The sequence below is a fragment of the Saccostrea cucullata genome, unplaced genomic scaffold (genome assembly GCF_032062105.1).
Source record: "Saccostrea cucullata isolate Sc308-1 unplaced genomic scaffold, CSIRO_AGI_Scuc_v1 ctg258, whole genome shotgun sequence".
Classification (NCBI taxonomy): Eukaryota; Metazoa; Mollusca; class Bivalvia; order Ostreida; family Ostreidae; genus Saccostrea; species Saccostrea cuccullata.
Window position 1 is genome coordinate 226,521 of NW_026931770.1, and position 21,576 is coordinate 248,096.

The 21,576-nt window shown below is 33.8% G+C and overlaps 3 protein-coding genes across 7 annotated transcripts; all 3 read left to right on the plus strand.

Moving 5' to 3' along the window:
• Positions 1-2,377: 2,377 nt before the first annotated feature.
• On the plus strand, positions 2,378-5,106 carry LOC134233484 (DNA excision repair protein ERCC-8-like). Its single transcript, XM_062715453.1, has 5 exons — positions 2,378-2,607; positions 2,736-2,961; positions 3,122-3,339; positions 3,484-3,584; positions 4,301-5,106. The coding sequence occupies exons 1-5, from the start codon at positions 2,435-2,437 to the stop codon at positions 4,798-4,800; spliced, it is 1,218 nt and encodes a 405-aa protein (XP_062571437.1). The 5' UTR covers positions 2,378-2,434; the 3' UTR covers positions 4,801-5,106.
• A 2,348-nt stretch (positions 5,107-7,454) lies between these two features.
• LOC134233485 (myosin regulatory light polypeptide 9-like) lies at positions 7,455-10,856 on the plus strand. 4 transcript variants are annotated; one of them, XM_062715455.1, is made up of 5 exons: positions 7,455-7,574; positions 8,594-8,785; positions 9,115-9,276; positions 10,163-10,230; positions 10,600-10,856. In XM_062715455.1, the coding sequence occupies exons 2-5, from the start codon at positions 8,602-8,604 to the stop codon at positions 10,696-10,698; spliced, it is 513 nt and encodes a 170-aa protein (XP_062571439.1). In that variant the 5' UTR covers positions 7,455-7,574; positions 8,594-8,601; the 3' UTR covers positions 10,699-10,856. The 4 variants fall into 4 exon arrangements, with proteins under 4 accessions (XP_062571439.1, XP_062571438.1, XP_062571440.1 ...); XM_062715454.1 differs by having other exon boundaries at positions 7,462-7,574; positions 8,591-8,785; XM_062715456.1 differs by lacking the exon at positions 7,455-7,574 and adding an exon at positions 7,726-7,822.
• Positions 10,857-13,548: 2,692 nt separating this feature from the next.
• On the plus strand, positions 13,549-20,697 carry LOC134233486 (dCTP pyrophosphatase 1-like). Of its 2 annotated transcripts, none has more exons than XM_062715459.1 (4): positions 13,549-13,785; positions 13,962-14,072; positions 15,060-15,094; positions 20,292-20,697. In XM_062715459.1, exons 1-4 carry the CDS (start codon positions 13,667-13,669, stop codon positions 20,510-20,512), a joined length of 486 nt encoding a protein of 161 aa, XP_062571443.1. In that variant the 5' UTR covers positions 13,549-13,666; the 3' UTR covers positions 20,513-20,697. The 2 variants fall into 2 exon arrangements, with proteins under 2 accessions (XP_062571443.1, XP_062571442.1); XM_062715458.1 differs by lacking the exon at positions 20,292-20,697 and adding an exon at positions 15,527-16,156 and having other exon boundaries at positions 13,565-13,785.
• Positions 20,698-21,576: the final 879 nt, after the last annotated feature.

Below are 21,576 nucleotides of genomic sequence, written 5' to 3' on the forward strand. Positions count from 1 at the left end.
TATAAAATATCAAAGAAAGCAGGTTTTTGCCTTTTTTCAAAAATCAAATAGTGTTAAATTATTGATTTTTGTCAATAATAGGGTTTCATGTAACATTGTGCATTAAATATATCGTAATATTGTAATCTACATTGATCATAACTGACAATGAAAATTTTCAATAAAAAATTTACAAAAAGACATACACATTTTTCTCTAGGAATAGGTGGCCGACTCCCCATTTCAATATGTAGTGTATCCAGATAAATGTGTTTAAAAGGCATATACTTTTGTTATTTAAATTCATTTGTCAATTTATACTATAAAAAGTTAATTTCCAAGAATTTGATTTAGAAATGTTCTTTAATTGTTCACTGATTTTGTTTTATATGCTAATTTATGTTTTGATTTTTGATATGTAATGAAGATAAAGATAGTTTCTGTTGTTGAGTATAAAGTTTTGTTTGCCAAGATATTCTAGACCCCAGTGTTTTATCTTAATTAAATGCAGACACCACTAATTGGTCATTATGATCATTTTCTCTCTCTAAGTTTTTCAGTCTGAAATAAAATCTATACATATTTTCATAACACAAATAAAATAGTGGGAACTGTCCCAACTCATATAGAACAGCAATATTAGATGATTTTCTATGAACACCCAAAATGTCTTTAAAAATCTGGAGTTGTATTTTTTTTCAAATGGGAAATGATCTGAGGATAATAAATCACATTTGTAGTCTGCTATCCAAATTTCGTAACCATAAGTTAAGATTGGAGTAATCATAGATCTATAAAGTTTAAGCATTGTCTTGACAGAAAAATTTGTATCATGGAAAATTGCTTTTAATAGCATAATAAGAGCAATTGCTGAGAATTTCATTTTTCGCCATGTTAAACACTAGTCCCAAATATTTATACTGTTTTGTTATTTCTATACGGCTATGATTATAGCGAGCGCAGCGAGCATCGCGAAGCGAGCTCAATAGACTAACGTGTATGAACAGAGGAAATTCGGATTAAAATCTGTACATACATCAGCCAAATTTCTCTGTGAAACATTCCCAGAATTCCTGCACTACCCAATGTCCTTTGCGCAAATAAATAAATAATAACGTACGTAAAGCATAAAAAGACTATCAGTTAGTAGAAATCTTTCAAAGAAACAAAAAATAACTCTACAATGTTTTTCAACCAATATTGCACTAGGTCTATAGTTTCAAACAGACGCTCAGCTGTCTCCGTTAGCTCCGACGAGCTCCGTGACGTCAAGTGACGTCACAGCTAATCGAAATGTCTCGTGCGGCTTGATGTTTGAAGTGGCTGATCAATTTTTAGAGTGTTTTTGATGGTACAACTGTGCTCACCCCAACGGTCACACCGTAAAACATATTTGAATGTTTTTTTTTTTCAAGCAATAAAAAGATGTATGAAATAGAATGCCAATCATGCAAAGTCAACTTATTAAACAAATGTTAATATACCCCCCCCCCCCCCCCATCATCTCTTGATTAACACATATTTCTTTATAGCGAGCGCAGCGAGCGTCGCGAAGCGACGCTCGTAACTGCGAGCTCTAACGACAACGCCTGGGCGAAGAGAAAATTCGGTTACTGCACATTCATTCTTCAGAATTTTTTGCTGCAGTAATTTTGACCCACAATGCATCACTTAGCAAAGTTGCGTTCTCGCGAGAATGACGGCAAATGTTCAACAAAAAGTTTACTCTTCTTGATTAAATGGATAAACATTGAAGATAAATTGTAAACGTATATTTTTTCATTAACTTTCAGCACTGTTCAGTTTTTTCTTGGTATTTGTAACTTACATACGACGTCATGTGACGTCAGAGTTTAGACGCACCAAATGTCACGTGCGGTTTGACGAGCCCGATCTTAATTAAAACAATAGAAGAGTTTGCGCTCGCTCTAACGGTCGCACCGTCAACATATTATTATATCTATTAAAAACAGTACTAAAACAGTAAATTTCTATGCTTTTGTTTGAGACAATTATTATCAATCTTGCCAGATACTTTGATTAAGTAACAAACCTTTTAGACCTGGATCATCGTCTTTCGATCTAATTTTTTTTATTCTTACAGTTTTCCCGCTAAGAGTTGATAAAATTAAACGCTGTCTAAAGTAATTACAACCTTCAAAAGTAACCGTATTTCCACTCATATTAAATATTTTTGTTGACAGCACGTGCTAGTCAATGTTAAATACTGTCTTCCATACAATTTGACAAAGCGCCTTAAATAAAGTGCACAGATGACCAAGTACGAAATATAGTCGTAAAATAACTTCTAATACAGAAGAGTTCTACTTTCACATTTGGTCAGCACTTTTTTCTGTTACCGACGTAACATGACAGATTTGAAGTTATGTATTGCATAACCCACGGTAACAGTCCTCTGAAATTTTTTTCACTAAATTAGTGATACATTTTAAAGATGTTGAAGTTCCTGAAAGCCAGAGAAAATGGTATAGATGACCCTGTTATCTTGAGACGTACAGAATCAACAAAGCGAGCCTACTCATTAGAACTGAGCAAGCACAGGGACGTAGAGTGTGTGTTTTATGGTGGAATTAATTCACTTGATATAGATCCAGTTGAAGCAAGATAGTAAGTTTTTATGTGTACTCCGAATACACAGGTTAACACAGTACTAAGTTTGAACTTTTTAACAACATTTTATCACAATAATGTAAAAGTGACAACAGATTAAATTGTTATTATCCATTTTTAATTAGTTTGCTGTCAGGGACAGTTGCTGGAACCGTTCACATACATGATCTAACAAACCACTCTGGTCAGGTGAAGTACACCACCAAAGCCATTTGTAACATCAGTCGCTCTAGTCCTTATAAACACAAACATAGTGTTGAAACTGTCCAGTGGTACCCTTTGGATAGTGGAATGTTTCTTTCCAGTGGAACAGACAAGACTCTAAAAATATGGGACACCAATAGTATGAAGGTAAATTATCATTTAATTTGGATAGGGGGGAGAGAGAGAATCTAAGAGAGAGATAATATTTAAACCAGAAGCACACATGCATTCAGATCACTCACATATTTGATACTTCAATAGGGCTGTTCAGTACCTATAATTGATTCTTTCCTTCTTTTATCCTCAGCCAGCAGATGAGTATGAGTTCAGTGGTATCGTGTACAGTCATCATATGTCTCCTGTAGCTACATCACATTGCTTAGTGGCTGTAGGGTGTCACAGTTCTACTCTGAAGTTAGTGGACCTGAAGTCTGGTTCTGCAACACACATGCTCAAAGGGCATAAAAAGTCAATCCTGGCAGTCAAGTGGTCAACCAAAAATGAATTCTTACTGGCATCAGGCAGGTTAGTGTAAAAAGATCCAGTAATTTGATGACATCACTAGATTGTATTTGATTCCATATTAAACTTTGATGAAGTTGAAATTTTTCCTTGATGATACATTGTATTTGATTCAATCTTAAATTTTTGTTTTGTTTGTATTTTCAGTGAAGACAACAGAGTACATTTGTGGGATATTAGAAGTTCAAAGGGTTCCTTAATGAGTCTAGACCAATTCAATGGACAGGAAGTTCCAACTTTACTTAGTGGTAAGTTTCAGATACTTGGCCGGTTGCCGGTTCTTAGGGAAAACACTGATTATTAGAAAGAGTGCTGAGATAGATAAAATGACATATTGTTAAAAATAAATTGCATTATATTTGTAATAGGTTCTGTAATGATCATTTTAAAATCTCTAAAATTAAATCTTGTTAAATAATACCAATTTTTAAGGACAAATCACTGAATTTTCGTCTCGCAAAAATTTCCACTTATACAGTGTATTCAATACTATTCATTCTTCCAAGACTATATAGTTACTGTAGATCACTAAATTTTTGCGACACCTTATTTTCGCGAGATTGTCATTGACTCTTAGTAAGCGAGACATAATTTTCACGAATAGTTGTTATTCCTCTATATAATCGTAAGGAATACTTTTAAACGCGAGAATCAAATTTTTGCGAACACATTGTCTCACGTAATTACTCAAAAATATATTTCTCGCGAATAATAAGTGATTTACAGTAATAACTTTGGAAGAAAGAGTTTTAAGAAGACATGATTTTTAAATCCTGGTCCAATATGCCACCTCTTGTTACACATGTTGTCCAAATGCCCTCTTATTTAGCACTACAAACAGGATCCAATTCTGAACCAAAGATAAAAAATAACCAACAAAATCAATCTTTTTTGCAAGATTTGAAATGTTTTGTGAATAAATTGATATGGAGTTTCCCCTAATTTGTTCTTTTTTTCTTTGAAGCTTGCACAGCACACAGTGGCCATGTAAATGGCATGTCCTTTACCATGGATGGACTCTACTTGGTGACCTCTGGTACAGACAACAGAATGAGACTTTGGAACATTGACACAGGAAGAAACACTTTAGTAAATTATGGAAAAATTCAGAACGAGACAAGAAAATCCTTACAATTGGCAGTTTCTTGCTGGTGTAAATCAGATTTAATTTACATTCCGGATGAATACTGTAACATACAGGTTTACGAAATGTTTACGGGAAGGAAAATCGACACCCTCCGTGGACATCTTCAACAGGCCAACTGCTGTGTGTTTCATCCGGATTATCAGGAGTTGTATAGTGGAGGAAACGATCGTAACGTCTTAGTATGGGAACCGGAATCTGACGGAGCTTACGACAGCCATCTAAAGGAACAAAGTTCAAAGAAACAAACAAACAACAGAAATTTTGTGAGTAGAATAGCAGCTACTGCCGATGCATGGAGTAGTGATGAAGAAACTTGAAAGTAGAAAGAATAAAATTGTGAGGATGTTTTTAATAAGGCAGTCCCATGCCTTTACACATTAAGAAATCTAAGTCTTTCTGTGGACAACATGGAATTTAAGAGAAATTAGATTCACCAGGAAACACTGAGCTTAGACATTTCAGAAGATGAGATTCCATTGGACTAGAAAGTCCTACCGAGCAGAACAAATTGTGCCTTTTTAAAAATGGAATACACTGTACAACATCACAAAGAAAAAACTGTGCTGTTGTGTTGTGCCATACACATTGTCTTCAGTGCAATAAATACTACTCAATACAACAGATTTTTTTTCTTTTCATTTGATTTTTTGATCCATTTGGTGATTCAGCATTTGATTAGCTGGCCAAGATAAGGAAGACATTTGTGAAAAACTTAACACTAATTGTATTCAAAAGTTGTAGAGAAGGTCAATGTTTTTCAATATAGGTCAGACTCCAAGGTGAAAGGGTCAAAATTGTTGGTACCAAAGGAAATGTTTGTTTGTTCCAAAGGAAAACTCTTCACAATTAAGGAATATATGTGAAGTATGAAAGCCAAGAGGTCTAATATATTGTTACCCAAAGAAAGGTCTTGTCATAAGGAGTACACGGTAAAAGTCGTTTAGTACGAACACAGATATTGTGAGTTCTTGGATATGATGCAGTTATTTTGGATCCCCAGCTATATAATTTAATTCAGGTTGTAACGCTGTATTTGATTGGATAAAAAAATTACTTTATATTGAATAAAATGGGTTGCCTACATCACAATGACTTGTGTCAAAAATGTATCAATCCGCCTGACGTTACATTCAAATTTTGTACAAATTGAAGTCATTTTGTTAGAACAATCATCTTTTTTCCTACATCAAATGAATGAAAATCAAATTATAAGCAATGAATTTAATAGCTACCCATTTTATACTGTATAAAAAGTTTTGGGACTATGCACCAATTTTCAAAGTGAAACGCTTTGCGGTTTATAAAGCGTCGCCCAACTGAAAAGTTTACTGACGGGGTCATTAGGTGAGAAAACTTGGTACAAATAAAATACTTTACTCGAGGCTTTCATATGGTAAAATTACATGTTGAATTTCAGCCACATTTAATCACCATATAATTTATTTTGTCAGAATAGACAATATTTTTCCTGATCCGAGGGCATGAAGTCGAGGACATATATATGCATAACATTAAATGTGAGCAGTTTTCATGAGGTAAATAAATAATCACTAAATCTTCAAGTTGTGAAAAAACAATATTGGGTGCGTTCAGAGTACTACCGTTTGGCTGACAAAAGTTACCACTGGTAGAATTTCTTACCATTGGTATGCCAATGGTACCAATGTTTGCCGAAAAAATTTTCCATAGGTAGATTTTTCTGCAGACGAACTAGAGCTCTGTTAGCGATGGTAACTTTTTTAATGACGTCAAACAAAATGGCGGGTACTGATCAAGTCGGTCCTACTAAACAGAGAACCCGAGAGATCTCTGGGTTGACCTGACTGTATTTGGTAAATTCAAATAAAATTTATGAATAATTGAGTTCATTTTTACTCTATAAATCGTTTTCTATCTATAAAATTAATAACAAGATTATTCTATGAAAGTTTTCCCTGGGGAAAAAAGTTGAAAAAGTAACAAATTATTGTAATGTTTTTACAACACCTATATACATAAACTCTGTGTATATAGGTGTGAAACGTCTTTTTTAAATGTGGTTTTTCTTGACTGAAAGTTCCAGAATCTTTATTTTAATAAATTTCAAGTCTATTTAATGTAAAATAAAGATTTCATTGATTTAATTATTTTACATTTGACAATTCGGAATACAAGTTGGAAAAAATTCTGTAGTGGAGAAGTACTTTACTGTACTAAAAAGTATTTCTGAAAACATTTTTCTTGCTGCAAAATGATTCATGAAGCAAGAATAATAATCTTGGTTCGACATTTTCTTTTAAGAAATCTGTCAATGTTAACAATGGTATACACCAATGTCACAAATGGTACACCAATGGTGCCATTGTTAACATTGGCGAGTTTCCTACCAACTCTACCCCAAAATCGTTCAGAGTACATAGGGGTCCAATGGTACCAACGGTACAAATTGCTACCATTGGCAAAGAGGTGGTGGTACCATTGGAAATACTCTGAACGCACCCTATAGCTTTCTTTCAAGAATATATATTATATTTTTAAAAGAAACATTGGAAGAATTTCAATTTACAGAAGATTGCCGAACAACCTATACACTTGAGCTGTCTGCTCAGGTGAGCTATAAAAAAAAATAAAACCTTGCGGCCTGTTTGATTTGTAGGTTTTTCATTGTTTTGGGCCATTTAACGGTCTGAATATATTATCCAGTGATGCAGGGGTGCTGGGTTGTATTCTTGATTAAGTCGGAAAAAATCATTTTCTTTTTAATCATTTGATGCCTTTGATCCCATTGGACTTGCAGATGAACGTTTGCTAAATTCTCGATTTTTTTTTTAATAAGAGAATTGTTATAATCTTTGTTCAATTTTGTATTGGGGTACCTTTGTTTCTACCATAATTAAATTTTATCAAACAAAAATCTTTTCAGATTTTGATTACTGAATAATGATGATAAAATAAAAGGGAACTGCATTGAATACGGATACACACCCACACACTGACACAGAGTATCGAACGCACGACGAGGCGACGCATGCGCTAAAATTTTTTGACTTCCTGTTAAAAAAAGGAACTTTTTCTTTTTCGAGTTTTCCGGTTTTTCTTTCGCACCCACTAAGTAAGTACATAGGTATTGAGAACTAATATTTTCGTCTCTGTTGTAGCAATTAAATTTATTTCAACATACAAAGATGGGTTTTTGTAATAATTTTTTTAAAAAGAAAAACGTTAAAATTAAAATCATTTCCGGATTTTCTTACTGAGGTCACGAATGGAATTTTAGGAATGAATAAATAAACAATCCTTCTCTGTTAGTCATATCCCCTCAGTCTGAGCATCAGTCAGGGTCTTGAACGATACATTAATGTAAGTAATTTGAGGGAATTTAATGTTTCAGACTCATCATTTAACATGAAACATACAATCTTTATGTAAACTACCAACATTTTGATTGAGTTGTACTTTGATTTACCTTGAGTCGCAGTTACAAGTTTCTCTTCATCATTTCATTCTGGTTTAAATGTATGAACTGTGTATCAACTACATCAAAAAGTTTAAAGCAATAATGTCATAGCTTGGCTAGTTCAGTTGTTGACTTCTGATTAACAGGTCCAGTCCAAAGACTATTTCTACCTACGTAGCTATTAATAGCTACCTAGGTATTTAAATCTACCCAAAGTAGCTATTTTTACCTACTTTTTGCTTTACTTACATCTTGTGGCCAAACAGCCAAATGGCGCAACATGGGGAGTATCACATTTCTTGATAAAGTCACACTAATGATAAATACGACAAAGTTTTGGCCAAAAAATGATAACTTCCTAAATGAACAATTTCGTATTGTAATTAATGTAAACAATTTTCAAAAGCCCATATATACAATGGTAGAATAAGGAATGTTTTGTTTTGGAAATAGTACAAGAAGAGTGTAAGTTACACGGTTAGTAATATTTTAAGATGGCGGTTTGAAAAACATGGAAAAATGAAGAACTAAGAAAGAGTGCACTTTTTTGTGCACAATTAATATACACTTTTTTTCAATGGATGGCACTGGAACTCTTCAGTCTGTCAGTTTATTTTTTTGTGGTGAGCTACAGTTCTGCAGCTAGAGTAACTCATGAAACTTTTTTAAAGCAGATTTCAACATGTCAAGTAGAAAGACCAAATCCAAAACCACAAAGAAGCGAGCCCAGAGGGCCACTTCCAATGTGTTTGCTATGTTTGATCAGGCTCAGATCCAGGAGTTCAAAGAAGCATTCAACATGATCGACCAAAACAGAGATGGATTTATTGACAAAGAAGATTTAGCAGATATGCTTGCATCTCTAGGTATGATTCACTTGTCACAAGAAGTATATAAACTCAAGCAAAAAAATAGATTAAACATTTTCGCCTTTTATTCTAATTAAAGCTTTCAATTTACATGGATTCAGGATACATGTATATTATAAAATTGCTCCAGTGCTTTTGTAAAAATGTGAATTGAGATAATGTGAGCAAAAGGTGAAAAGAAGTAAGTTCTATGTAGAGATAAATAATAATGCACTATTGCACTTGAATGTGAGCAAAAAGAGAAAAGTAATAAGTCCCATGAAGTTGTAGATATTATTAAATAAGGGGGGAAAAAGAAAACTCTAATAAAAAATTATAAATTTTAGGAAAGAATCCCACAGACCAGTACTTAGAAGAAATGATGAGCTGTGCCCCAGGCCCTATCAATTTTACAATGTTCCTTACAATGTTTGGGGAGAAATTAAATGGCACGGACCCAGAGGATGTTATTAAGAACGCTTTTGCCTGTTTTGATGAAGATGCATCAGGTGAGCTTTGACGCATATTGTATGTGTTGGATCAAAAAGTAAAATAGGTCACTATGAAATAAAGATTCTACAAAAGTCTCCAATCATTAAATTTCATTCAGTGGTATAAGAGGAGTTGACGTATGCATGTAAGAGATGGGTACTTCAGAGCTAACAAATGGACGAAAATCCCAATTACTATATACACTCATACTTTTCAAGCCAGAGGTACAGTGTATAATAAATGGCTTTTAGAATTCTTCACATGATGTTGCATGAAACTCTACTCTTGATACTCCTCTCTTTAAGTTTAACATTTTACATTTCCAGAACATTGATTGAAAAGGAAAGGAGTGAGTTAACTTTAAATGCCCCTGCAGCACTTATTTTTATCCTTTCAGTGAAGTGACAAGTTGTATGTGAAAAGTTGTATTGAAATTTTTGCTAAGATCATAATTATAGTCAAACCTTGGGTAAATAGTATAAGTTTGAATCACTTCCCGATAAAACAGGAAGGTTTGTGACATATGAAAAATTTTCAACATTGTTAATGCATGTAGGTAAACATAATATGAATATAAACATGATAAAAGGTATGAATAGTGCCAAATATATAGGCAGGGTTTATGATGATTATCTCATTTGTTTTTTCTATGTATATAAACTATAAACCAGTTTTATAGTTTCTCTGTCAATTAACATGATTAACCATGACAAGAATCAACTGGTTCCTCAATACCTATTTCAATGCCTTAATGAGAGTATAATGTTATACATGTACCTATTTCAATATAAAGTCTTTGTAAGATGTATGTATATATTGTTATATTTATTTCAGTAGAACCTTTATAAGAGTATAATGTATTGTGTGTATATTGTTATACCAGTGATTCCTTTTGTTTTGAAGGTTACATTAACGAAGACAGACTTCGTGAGTTATTAATGACCATGGGAGATCGCTTCACTGAGGATGAGGTGTGTATCACATCTGTTTTATAATCTATTGAATGGTACCCAAGTTATACTGTTCAACCTGGGTTGGGGCAGTTTATGCTTTATAAACCCCAAATTGATTTTTAAAAAAGTGTAAAAGGTTCCAACCCAGGTTATAGCAATATTTCCTTCAAAAGGAAGAAAAAAAGCTACAATAATAAAAACCAAGCTGTATACAGTTAGATTTAATTACCGGTATAAAGGGCAACAATGCACCACTGTGTGTCTGCCATCAATACACTGTACATTGCAAGCAGTTGACTTAGAAATAAATGTTTAATCAAACAGAATCACTACCTCTGCATTTATACTTTAGTCAGATCCATATACACTTTCGACTTTATCTTACAGGTTGACGAAATGTTCCGGGAAGCACCTTTGAAGAACGGAATGTTTGATTATGTAGAATTTACGAGAATTCTCAAACACGGAAAGAAAGAGGAACAATAGAATCAGGAACAAACTGCGCAACATTCCATTCTCCACATATCTAGTGCAGGACCAATCGCGACGCAGTAGGGATAGCTAGTTAACTCTCATTGACTTGGGACCAAACCTTTATACACTTTTATGTTATATTTATATATTAAAAACCTATTTAAAAAACAGATGATCTTTTTCTTTGTGTCGCAGTCATTAGCCAAAAGAAATACTGTATACAGGGAAATTTTCTCCCCTGTTTTAATTTCGCCCCTTTCTCCCCACCCTCATTTGGGCGAATTTAAAACGATGCGAATTCAAAGAATGCAGTATAATTTCTTTAACAAAACTATAATGGGGGAATTTATAACGGGACAAAATTGTTTGCAAGTGTGAAAGGGCGAAAATAACACGGGGTGAAAATAACCCTGTATACAGTAATTTATCTGACATTCTTTACAATAATCATGAAGGGACTTCTTACATATACATGTACATGGTCTATTGTCTCATAAGATTTGGGTTTGTTTCTACTTTTATTTCAATGCACTCGATCGTAATTTGAAAATAATCTATTACATGTATTTGTAAATTAAGATTAACCTTATTTTCAAAAAGTTAAAATTAAGAGAATATGAACCCACCAAAAATTGTGTATGATCACAAGTACTCTTTTTGTGGTTAATTTACTAAGGTTGTGATATTGACGTCACAATAGCCGTATCAGCCCTGCAGGGCTGATATGGATTTGCGGGGCTGATATAGGTTATCAGCCCTGCAAATCCATATCAGCCCTGGAGAGCTGATACGGCTATTGTGACGTCAGCCATATCGCATATGCAAAAAACCTGTATTTATTACTAAGTGTGTAATAAAACAAAGTCCCTGAACAAAAATAAATTATTGACTTTCTGTTTTTATTGACTAGCAGTTTATAATGAATCCTAACAGGATATTAAATTTGATCCCCTGTCATGTCCCACTATTAAGGGTGTTGCTAAAACGCGGAACGGAAAACGGAAAGGAAAGCGGAACGGAACGGAAAGCGGAAAATAATATTTGAGATTAAATCATTTAAAATATATTAATTTCTCAGAAACGATATATTTTATACATATTTAATCCTTCCATGATCAATACAAGTTTACTTAGTCATTTTAAGTCTCTTACGGAAAGCTCTGACAAAGTAATGACATAGCTCCAATTTCTTTCAGAATTATTTTCTTACACTTTCTGACTACTATTTATTTAACAGTGTTGGAGGTTTCAATGATCATTTCAATAGTATAAAGGTTATGTCTGGAAAACAATTGGGGGGGATATTTATTATCTTTATAAATCATGGTAATTGGTTAAAAAAAAAATAAAATGTAAAAAAAATCTTCTAAATAAGATTACTATTAGAGCACCCCTTTCCCACAAGCCGGATAACACTTCGATTGTAAAACTGGTTTTTAAAATTTTATACAAGTTACAGTCGCTTCCTATCAATTAAAATCTTGGATAGATGGAGTTGTAAATCTTTACTGTAGTAAAATTAATATATCGTCCATACGTTAATTAAGTTACTAGTATTAAAGCGTTTTTCTTTTTTGGGGGGTGGGGGTGAATGACCCAGTAAAACGTGTTTCCTTATGTTGCAGCTATTCATAATTGAATTTCTCAATATGCATATCGTATGCCACTCATGGATTTAAAGGGGAGAAAGACTCCCCGTCCTTTTTATGGCCAATATATGTGTGTGACTGAGGGAACCTACTCCGACCCCAAACTGCCCCCTCCCCATTTCAAGATTCCTGGATTCGCCAATGTATGCGGCATAATCTGTATACCACTATGTCAAAACTAGTTCTTTTTTGTCTTTACCGATACACGTATGTATTCACACTACTAGTCTTTTTTCCTTCCGTCTTTTTCAATACAAGATTTTTTTATTTATAAATAAGCATTCTCTAAAAAATAATTTGAACGAAACGTTTGACAAATGGATACTACTGTAGATTACTAAATTTTTGTGAGATTGTCATTGATTCTTTGTAAGCGAGACATAATTTTCACGAATAGTTGTTATTCCTCTATACAATCGTAAGGAATACTTTTATACGCGAGAGTTTAATTTTCGCGAACACATTGTCTCGCGTAATTACGCGAAAATAAAAAGTGATTTACAGTAGTTAGTACATCTAAATCACAGAAAGCCTTTTAATGACCATCGCATGTACATGTTATGAGAGGAGCATAATTCACAAATATATCATATTTTACGTTAATTTTTCATTAAATATGACTTTTATATCATGAATATTGCTTTTTATTTCTGATTCATATTGACATTTGTTTTCCGTTTTCCGTTTCGTTCCGTTTTCCGTTCCGCGTTTTAGCAACACCCCACTATTAAAGCCTTTATTGTAAAACTCTCTTCTTCTGTTGATAAGTACTGGGTATAAAGTCACACATCTTGTAAGGGTGATATAAGTAAACTTGAATTAAAGTTAGTTCTGATTTACCAAATACTTTTAGTAGTAGATCACTGAATTTTCGTGACGCCTTATTTTCTCGAGAAAGTACATCATTAACTCTTTATTAGCGAGAAAACATTTTCACGAATTGTGATCATTTATTCTGTATAATTTGAAGGAGTACTAATATATGCGAGAATGAAATTTTTGCTATCATACTGTCTTGCGTAATAACGCGATAACAAAGTTCTCACGAATAAAATGTGATTTACAGCAGTCCATTTTAATAGATTGAAGTTACACTGTGAAAGAAGTTCTTTGATGTTTTTCTGTACTTTTATTTACTTTAATTTTTAAGCAAATTAATAAAAAAAATAATAAAATGGTCATAAGAACGATATAAACATGAAATAACGTGTGTTTATGAGTAGAATTAGAATGTGTGTGTAATTTGCATCGGGATCGGTGCTTGAATGTAAACACGTGTTGTTACTTTCACTTTCAATTTTGCCTTCTTGCAAGCCGTCAAGCAATCTAAAATGAATGAAAATAATGACTCAAAGAAGCCAAAGTTGGATCTAGGATCTGGCGATGATGAAGATTGCCATGATAGTGATGTCGATTTTAAGTTTAGCAACGAACTTGCACTGGAAAAAATGTAAAAGAAATCATAAATCTAATATTTTAAACTCTAGATTAACAGCTGTAAAAAATGATGAATGAACAATGGATTAAAAGGAAATGAAATATCTCTTTACATCTTAGCATGAGAAAGTTGATACATAAGAAGGACTGTTTGACATATATTTCATTATTTATAATTGTTTTTTCTAGACGACAATTACAGGCGAAGTTTTGCAAGGAGAGAAATTGGGACCAGTTTCACAAACCTAGAAATGTTCTGCTTGCTTTAGTTGGGGAAGTAGGGGAGTTGGCAGAAATATTGTAAGTGATTATGAAAAAGGTACTTTATCTATTTGTTTCCACATTTTGGCAGATTAATAGGAATGATATGATTTACCATATATATTTGCATGACTAAACTCTGCAGGCACAGATCCAGGATTTTTTTCCGGGGAAGGGTTCTTCCTCAGTCAAAAAAAATTAAATCCATCATGTGTATGATTTTTCATTTCAACAGGAGTCTGCATTTTCTAAAAAAGGGGGGGGGCAATGTCACTTTTAGTAGCTTTTAATAGTATACACATGTGATAATTTGTCAAATTCTTGCCTGCCCTTTCTAGATCTGTGCAAAGTTTGATATTTTAAAAATTAGCATCCTCTAAACCAGTGATTAAGTCAAAATGAGTTGAAATCCCTGTTTTATGCTGCTGAAATCAGAGATTCTTGTGCATGAAATTTTTGCTCTCTTTTTGCCTGAAAAATTGGCTATATAACCTTAAAATGGTTTATGTTAGGGCTTCATATCAATCATATTCAATGGTTTGGGTCATGGATATTGGCCTGGGTAGCTCAGTGTTCGGAGCAGCTGACTAGTAATTCAGGAGGCATAGCTTCCAATTCTTGTCTGGTCCATCACATTTTCCCCCCAGGCACGGAAGACCAGAGCATTCAGACAGATTACAGGTAGCCAGATATCTCGGATGGAAGAGCATCTGATACATGTATGTGATTCAGGGGACCCAGGTTCAAATCCTTGTCTGGTCTCTCACAGTTTTCTTTAGTTACACATATCTCACATGCATTTCTTGTGACGTTTCATTTTGGTACCAACAAGTCCTAGTTTGAGTGTGTTTGACTGTCTTTTGAATAATTTGAACCTTGGCTATGAGCTGCAATACAGGGATATCAGTGTTTCACAAACATGTCGTAACATGCTTTCATTTCTGGACTGTTTTTTGGGCTCTTGTACCTCTTCAAAATGTTCAAAACATTTAGGGATGTGATTTTGGCTATAAATTTATATTTCAGTCAGTGGAAAGGTGAAGTTAGTGTTGGAATTCCAGGTGAGTACAATTTATTAGATACTTACCTATTATATACAGGGAAATTTTCACCCCTTTTTATTTTTATCACCCCTTTTATCCTTGTCACAAGTGGGCTAATTTAAAACAGTGAAGTTTAAGAAAGTATAATTTCTAATACAGAACTGTGAATAAGCGAACTTAAAACTGAGCAAAACGGTACGCAAGTGTAAAAGGGTGAAATTAATTAACACAGGGTGAAGATAACACAGTATACAGTATCTAGTCCTTGTTATGCCTATGGGGACATCGGGCAAGGACTAGACTTCTTCACTTCTCTCTGTATTCCTTAATTTTTTGGATAACATATAAATAATACTTTAGATCTTAAAACTTAGAAGAAACAAATCAAGATTAAATTAACAATATAAACCATTGTATGAAATATGAAATCATATTAAACTCCATTAACAGAACTCAGTGTTAAAGAGAAGGAACATGTGGGACAGGAATTGAGCGACATTTTGATCTATCTCGTCCGATTAGCAGACAGATGTCAGATAGATCTACCGTCAGCCGTGCTACAGAAAATACACCAAAACGGACTCAAATATCCCGTACAGAAGGTCTACGGCAAAAATAACAAATACACTGATTATGTTACAGAGAGCAAGGAAGATGAAGAAAGAACTTGATAATCATGACCAACAGAAAAAGAACATCTCAAGTATTCAGATGTAGTCCAAAATTGTAAACTAGTTCTACCAGTGAAATGGGAAACATAGAAACAGACAATCATTGAAAGCCGTAGTGGACACTGCATCATTTTTAATTAATAGTTGATGTTCAAATATTTTTGTTGATTGTTAGTTGTCATGAAATTTATGAATCATTTATGTAGCTATCACATGTAAATAATTTTTTATAATTAATTATCAAAACACAGAGTAAGTAAAATTTTAACCCCTCATTCTTATCGTGTATCCTTTTTTATGTCAGTGCATTCTCAGCATTATGCACCAAATCTTCATAGGGAGTGTTTCATGAGCTCTGATTTGAATTAATATTCAGTATACAACACGGTTTGAAGTAATGGTTTGTGAGAAGACTTTTTGCAGATGTCATAATTTTTTTACTAATTCGTAATTATTTCCTCTTTGAGGTAGGTGTGACCCTTCATTTGAACAAACTTGAACCCCTTTTAACCAGAATGACTATGTGGCAAGTTTGGTTGAAATTGGCCCATTGGCTTTTAAAAGAACTTGAAAATGTTAAAATTTTTTTAGCCTTCAGCACAGGTGAGCATATAACCTGAACTCGGGGGAGTTTTGTGTTACTGATTAGTTAGCTCACCTTAGCTGAAAGCTCAAGTGAGCTTTTTTGATCACATTTTTTCCGGCGTCCGTCTGTTAACTGCCTGTGAACTATTCACAATTTAGATCTCTTCTCCAGAGCCACTGGGCCAGTTTCAAGCGAACTTGACACAAAGCATCCTTGGATAAAGGGGATTCAAGTTTATTCAGATGAAGGGCCACACCCTCTTTCAAGGGGAGATAATTAAGAAATAGTTAAATTTTGGTGGCATGTTTTAAAAGTCCTCTTTTCAAGAACGACTTGGTCTTGAAAAATGAAACTATATATACCGGTAATGGACACTGGAAGCATCCTCAGGTTGTGTAGATTCAAGTATGTTCAAACCATGACCCCTGGGGAGCTGGCAGGGTAACAATGGACAATCAAAGTTTTACATAGGAATATACAGGAAAAATCTCTAAAAATCTTCTATTCAATAACAACTAAGCCACGATTAATCATACATGTATTTATTTGGAAGCATCCTCAGGTAGTGTTGATTCAAGTTAATTCAAATCATAACCCCCCCCCCCCCCCTTTTGTCCTGAAAAATTGGCTATAACCTTTAAATGGTTTATGTTAATGCTTCATATCAATCTTATTTAATGGTTTGGGTATTGGCATGTGTATCTCAGTGTTTGGAGCAGCTGACTAGTAATTCAGGAGGCCTAGCTTGTCTTGTCCATTGCATTTTTCTCCCTCACTCATTACACTTGATGCCATGCCCTGGAAGTGACAGGTGAAAGACCAATGCCCAAAAAAAGCCTTGGTTGGTGTCTTTAGGGGCAAAGACTTTTTTTTTCTTCAAGACCAAGTCGTTCTTGAAAAGAAGGAGGGAAGTTATATGGCATTCAGACAGGTTTGATCACAAGTTGCAAGATAGCTCATTTGGAATAGGACCTGACCTGTGATTCAGATGGAAGAGAATTTGATATGTGATTCAGGGGACCCAGATTCAAATCCTTGTCTGGTCAGTCACAGTTTACTCTCTTCAGATACATATTTCACATGTATTTCTTGTTTTGTCTCATTTGGTACCAACATGTCCTTCTAGTTTGACCGTCTTTTGAAAAACTTTAACCTTGGCTATGAGCTGCCATACAGGGATATCAGTGTTTCACATACAGTCTTGCAAGGGCCCAGGTGAAAATGTGAATCCCAGCTCTATAGGAATAACACTGTCTATCTGTCTGTCTGTCCTTCAACAATTTTGTTGTGATAACTTGAATAGTTTTCAAAGTATTCTTATAATTTTGTATTGTACTTCACTGTTCAAGGAAGACATCTATAGATTTTGAGATCATATCACTTTGCCTATCTGTCTTTGACTAATTGTATATCCATTTCCTGTGAATTTTATTGTGATAATGTGATATCACACACATGCAGTTTTCAATGTGGCGTTTTAGTGGTGTACTTTACTGTTAGAGGAAGACATATGGGTCATATCACTTTGTCTGTGTGTCTGAATACATGTACATATATATAAATGAACCATTGTGACAGAATAACTTTGTGTTCATTATAAAAATTTCAAATTTTATGCTGTAAGATTTGACCGTAAGAGAAAGACATATCTGTTAAATTTTGTGGTCAACTTGCATCTTTCTAAAGACATGTTCATGGTACATGTAATAGTTCTCTACTTCAACGATTTTCATTGACCGTCAAGTATTGCTCATAACAAAAAATAACAATGACAAAATGTCACCATTTGGAGACATTATTACAGATCCATATAAGATGTAATCTGCTTTCATTTTTACACTGCTTTTTGGCTTTTGTGCCTATTCAAAATATTCAATACTTTTAAGGGAAGTAATATATTGGTGATAAATTTATATTTCAGTCAGTGGAAAGGTGAAGTTACTGTTGGAATTCCAGGTGAGTCCAATTTATTGGATACCTGCATACCTACTGTATACAGGGAAAGTTTTGCCCATGTTTATTTTTTTGCCCCTTTCACCCTAAAACAAAGAATGCAGTAATAATTTCTAAAACAGAACTGAATAGCCAAATTTAAAAGGGGGCAAAATTGTTAGCAAGTGTAAAAGGATGAAAATAACCCTGTATACAGTATCAGATCTAGTTCTAGTTATGCCCAGGGGCACATAGGGCAAGGACTAGCTGCAGATCTGTAGCGTTGTGGTTTTATATACTTGTCTTTGACCATAACGCTACAGATCCCGTAGTGCAAAAAGGTGCAATTTACGGCCCAATATTTTTTGCACAATTTTGGGGAGAATTTCTCCACTTTCTAGCTTTGGTCAATCAACTACCTTTCACTCTCTAATTATTCTAAGCACATTATTTAACTAATCTGTATATTTTATCCATCTCCCAACCCTTTGTAGTCGTCTTTACAAGTGATAAATTCGCTTGATTAAAATTATTTGTTAGATTGCTGAAAATTTACTTCAAGTGAGTATATTGCATGTAGAGACAACTATAAATGGTTGGAAGGTAGATAGAATATACATTTTGGCTCAAAATATGTCTAGAATTGGGGAGTGAAAGGTAGATGGTTGACCAATGCTAGTAAGTGGAGAAATTCTCCCCAAAAGTGTGCAAAAAATATTGTGTCGTAAATTGCACCTTTTTTGCATTACGGGATCGATAGCGTTACGGTCGAAGACAAATATATAAAACCATAACGCTACTGATCTGCAGCCAGGGCTCGAGCTGTGATTCGCCATTGTCGCCAATTGCGAATTTTTTCCAAAAGTGGCGAAAAGAAATTCATAAGTGGCGAAAAGAATTTTTTTAGTTTTTCATGTACAAAATTTGTGTAGTCCTGGTTAGCTCCTCTGTTTATTCAATGTATACAGATAAGTCCCAATGTTTATTTAATGCAGCAGAGGTGTGAAAACTGAAACCTACATGTAGGAAATCATGTCTCGCTTGAACGAACACAGCTCACTAGATAACTAGCCTGGAGCAATAAAGGGTTACAAAATTGCTTGAAATAATATAATTTGGATTAAACAAAGGGGGATAAAGTGTTATTAGGAGATGAAGTTAGTAAATAAAAGATTTTTATCAACAAAATTTGGATCTATGTAGATCGTTTTTTTAAACCGAAAGTAGGGAAACATGACGAAAATTGTAAAGAATGGCTTCAAATTTTGCCTATTAATGAAAATTGAAAATGTGTACATTATACCATAAACTGACAAAGAGTGAAAAAGAAATTGGTTTGGAAACAGAATTATCTTGGTAAATTACAGTGAATTATTTACATTTACATGAGCTTGCACATTAAACCCTGGAGTTACCAAGTTATAAAATAAAGTCAACTTTTAAACCTAATTTTCATTACTTTTAATTACTTTCTTTCTTATTTTTTAAATTCATGAAATGATGAAAATTTCCATTTTCAAAAAATGTCATATATTTTTACTAGGTCTGTATCCCCCCCTTTCCAGGCAAAAAATATAAGCAAGGACATTTTCTGTCAAGAGTTGGCTGATATCAATTCAATATTAAATTAATAATATAATTCCAACATTAGTTTTTTTTCCTTTTCTTAAATGGATACTACCATAAGCTTTGAACATTACAATTTTAAGATAATCATAAATGTCTCTGATAAACATAATTAAAAAAAATGAATAACATAAAGTGCAGTGCATTGTCGAGAAATAAGATGTAAGTATATGCCTTTTTTTGTCGCGAAAAGTGGCGAAAAATATTTTCAGTCCAGTGGGAGCCCTGTCTGCAGCTAGGCAAGGACTAGGCTTCTCCACTTCTTTTTGTCGTGCATTCCTCAATTATTTGGATAACATAGAAAAACTTAAGATCCTAAAACTTGGAAGAAACAAATCAAGATTTAATTCACAACATAAACTGTTGTATGATAAGTGAAATCATTTCACTCCATTAACAGAACTCAGTACTAAAGAGAAAGAGCATGTTGGAGAGGAATTGAGCGACATTTTGATCAACCTTGTCAGATTAGCAGACAGATGTCAGATAGATCTACCGTCAGCCGTGCTACAGAAATTACATCAAAACGGACTCAAATATCCCATACAGAAGGCCTACGGCAAATGTAAAAAATACACCGATTATGTTACAGAGGGGAAGGGGGATGATGAAAGAACTTAATAATCATGACCAACAGGAAAAGAATATCTCAAGTAATTGGATGTAGTTCAAAATTGTAAACTAGTTCTACAAGTAAATGGGCCGCAAAGAAATGGACAATCAGTGAAAGCCGTAGTGGACACTACATCATTTTCATTTTATACTTTTTTATGAATCATTTACAATACGCTACGTAAAATAATCATTATTATAAAAAATGTATCAGCAAAATACAGAGTAAGTAAAATTTTAACTACTCACTCTTCTAATGTCACATCTCATCTTTGTCAGTGCATTCTCAGCATTATATGCACCAAATCTTCTTAGAAGTGTTTCATGAGCTCAAATTTGAGTTAATATTCAGTATACAACTATACATCACAGCTTTAAGAAATGGTTTGTGAGAAAATTTAAAGATATCAGTAATTTTTCACTAAATTAATTTGTAATTATCTCCCCTTTGAAGTCATTTGAACACAATTTAATCCCCCTTAAGCAAGGATACTTTGACGTAAGTTTGGTGGAAATTGGCCCAGTGGTTCTTAAAAGAATGTGTCAAAAATGTGAACAGTTTACAAAGACAGACAGACAGACAGACAGAGGGATACTGGAAAAAAAAGTTATCAGATTAGCTCATTTGAGCCTTCAGCTCAGTTGTGCTAAAACTTCTTAACTCAAGGTGAGGATCAATATTTCATGTGACTGGTTGTAAATTGCTTGCATTATCATTGAATTCTTAAATTTTCATTTTAAAAATATATCTATATTTACAGTCTATAAATTTATTAATTCCACAATGTTCAGTTCAAACATCTGAGTCGTGGAAGTTCTTACAGACTAAAATACATGTATGGGTAAAATTAAAGCAAGATTGGACACAGGAGTGAAAAATATGCACGAGACATGCTCTGGTCAAGAATTTTACACAAAGGTGCTTACATATTGACCTGACCTTTGATGTTGAAAATGGGATGAACTAAAGAAATTTAAAAATATTGTATCAACTTTTTGTTGGCACAATTGTATTGTCCAAAATTACTTGAAAAGTGCCTTTAAAATAATGCTGCTGGGCTGTTTGACCTTAT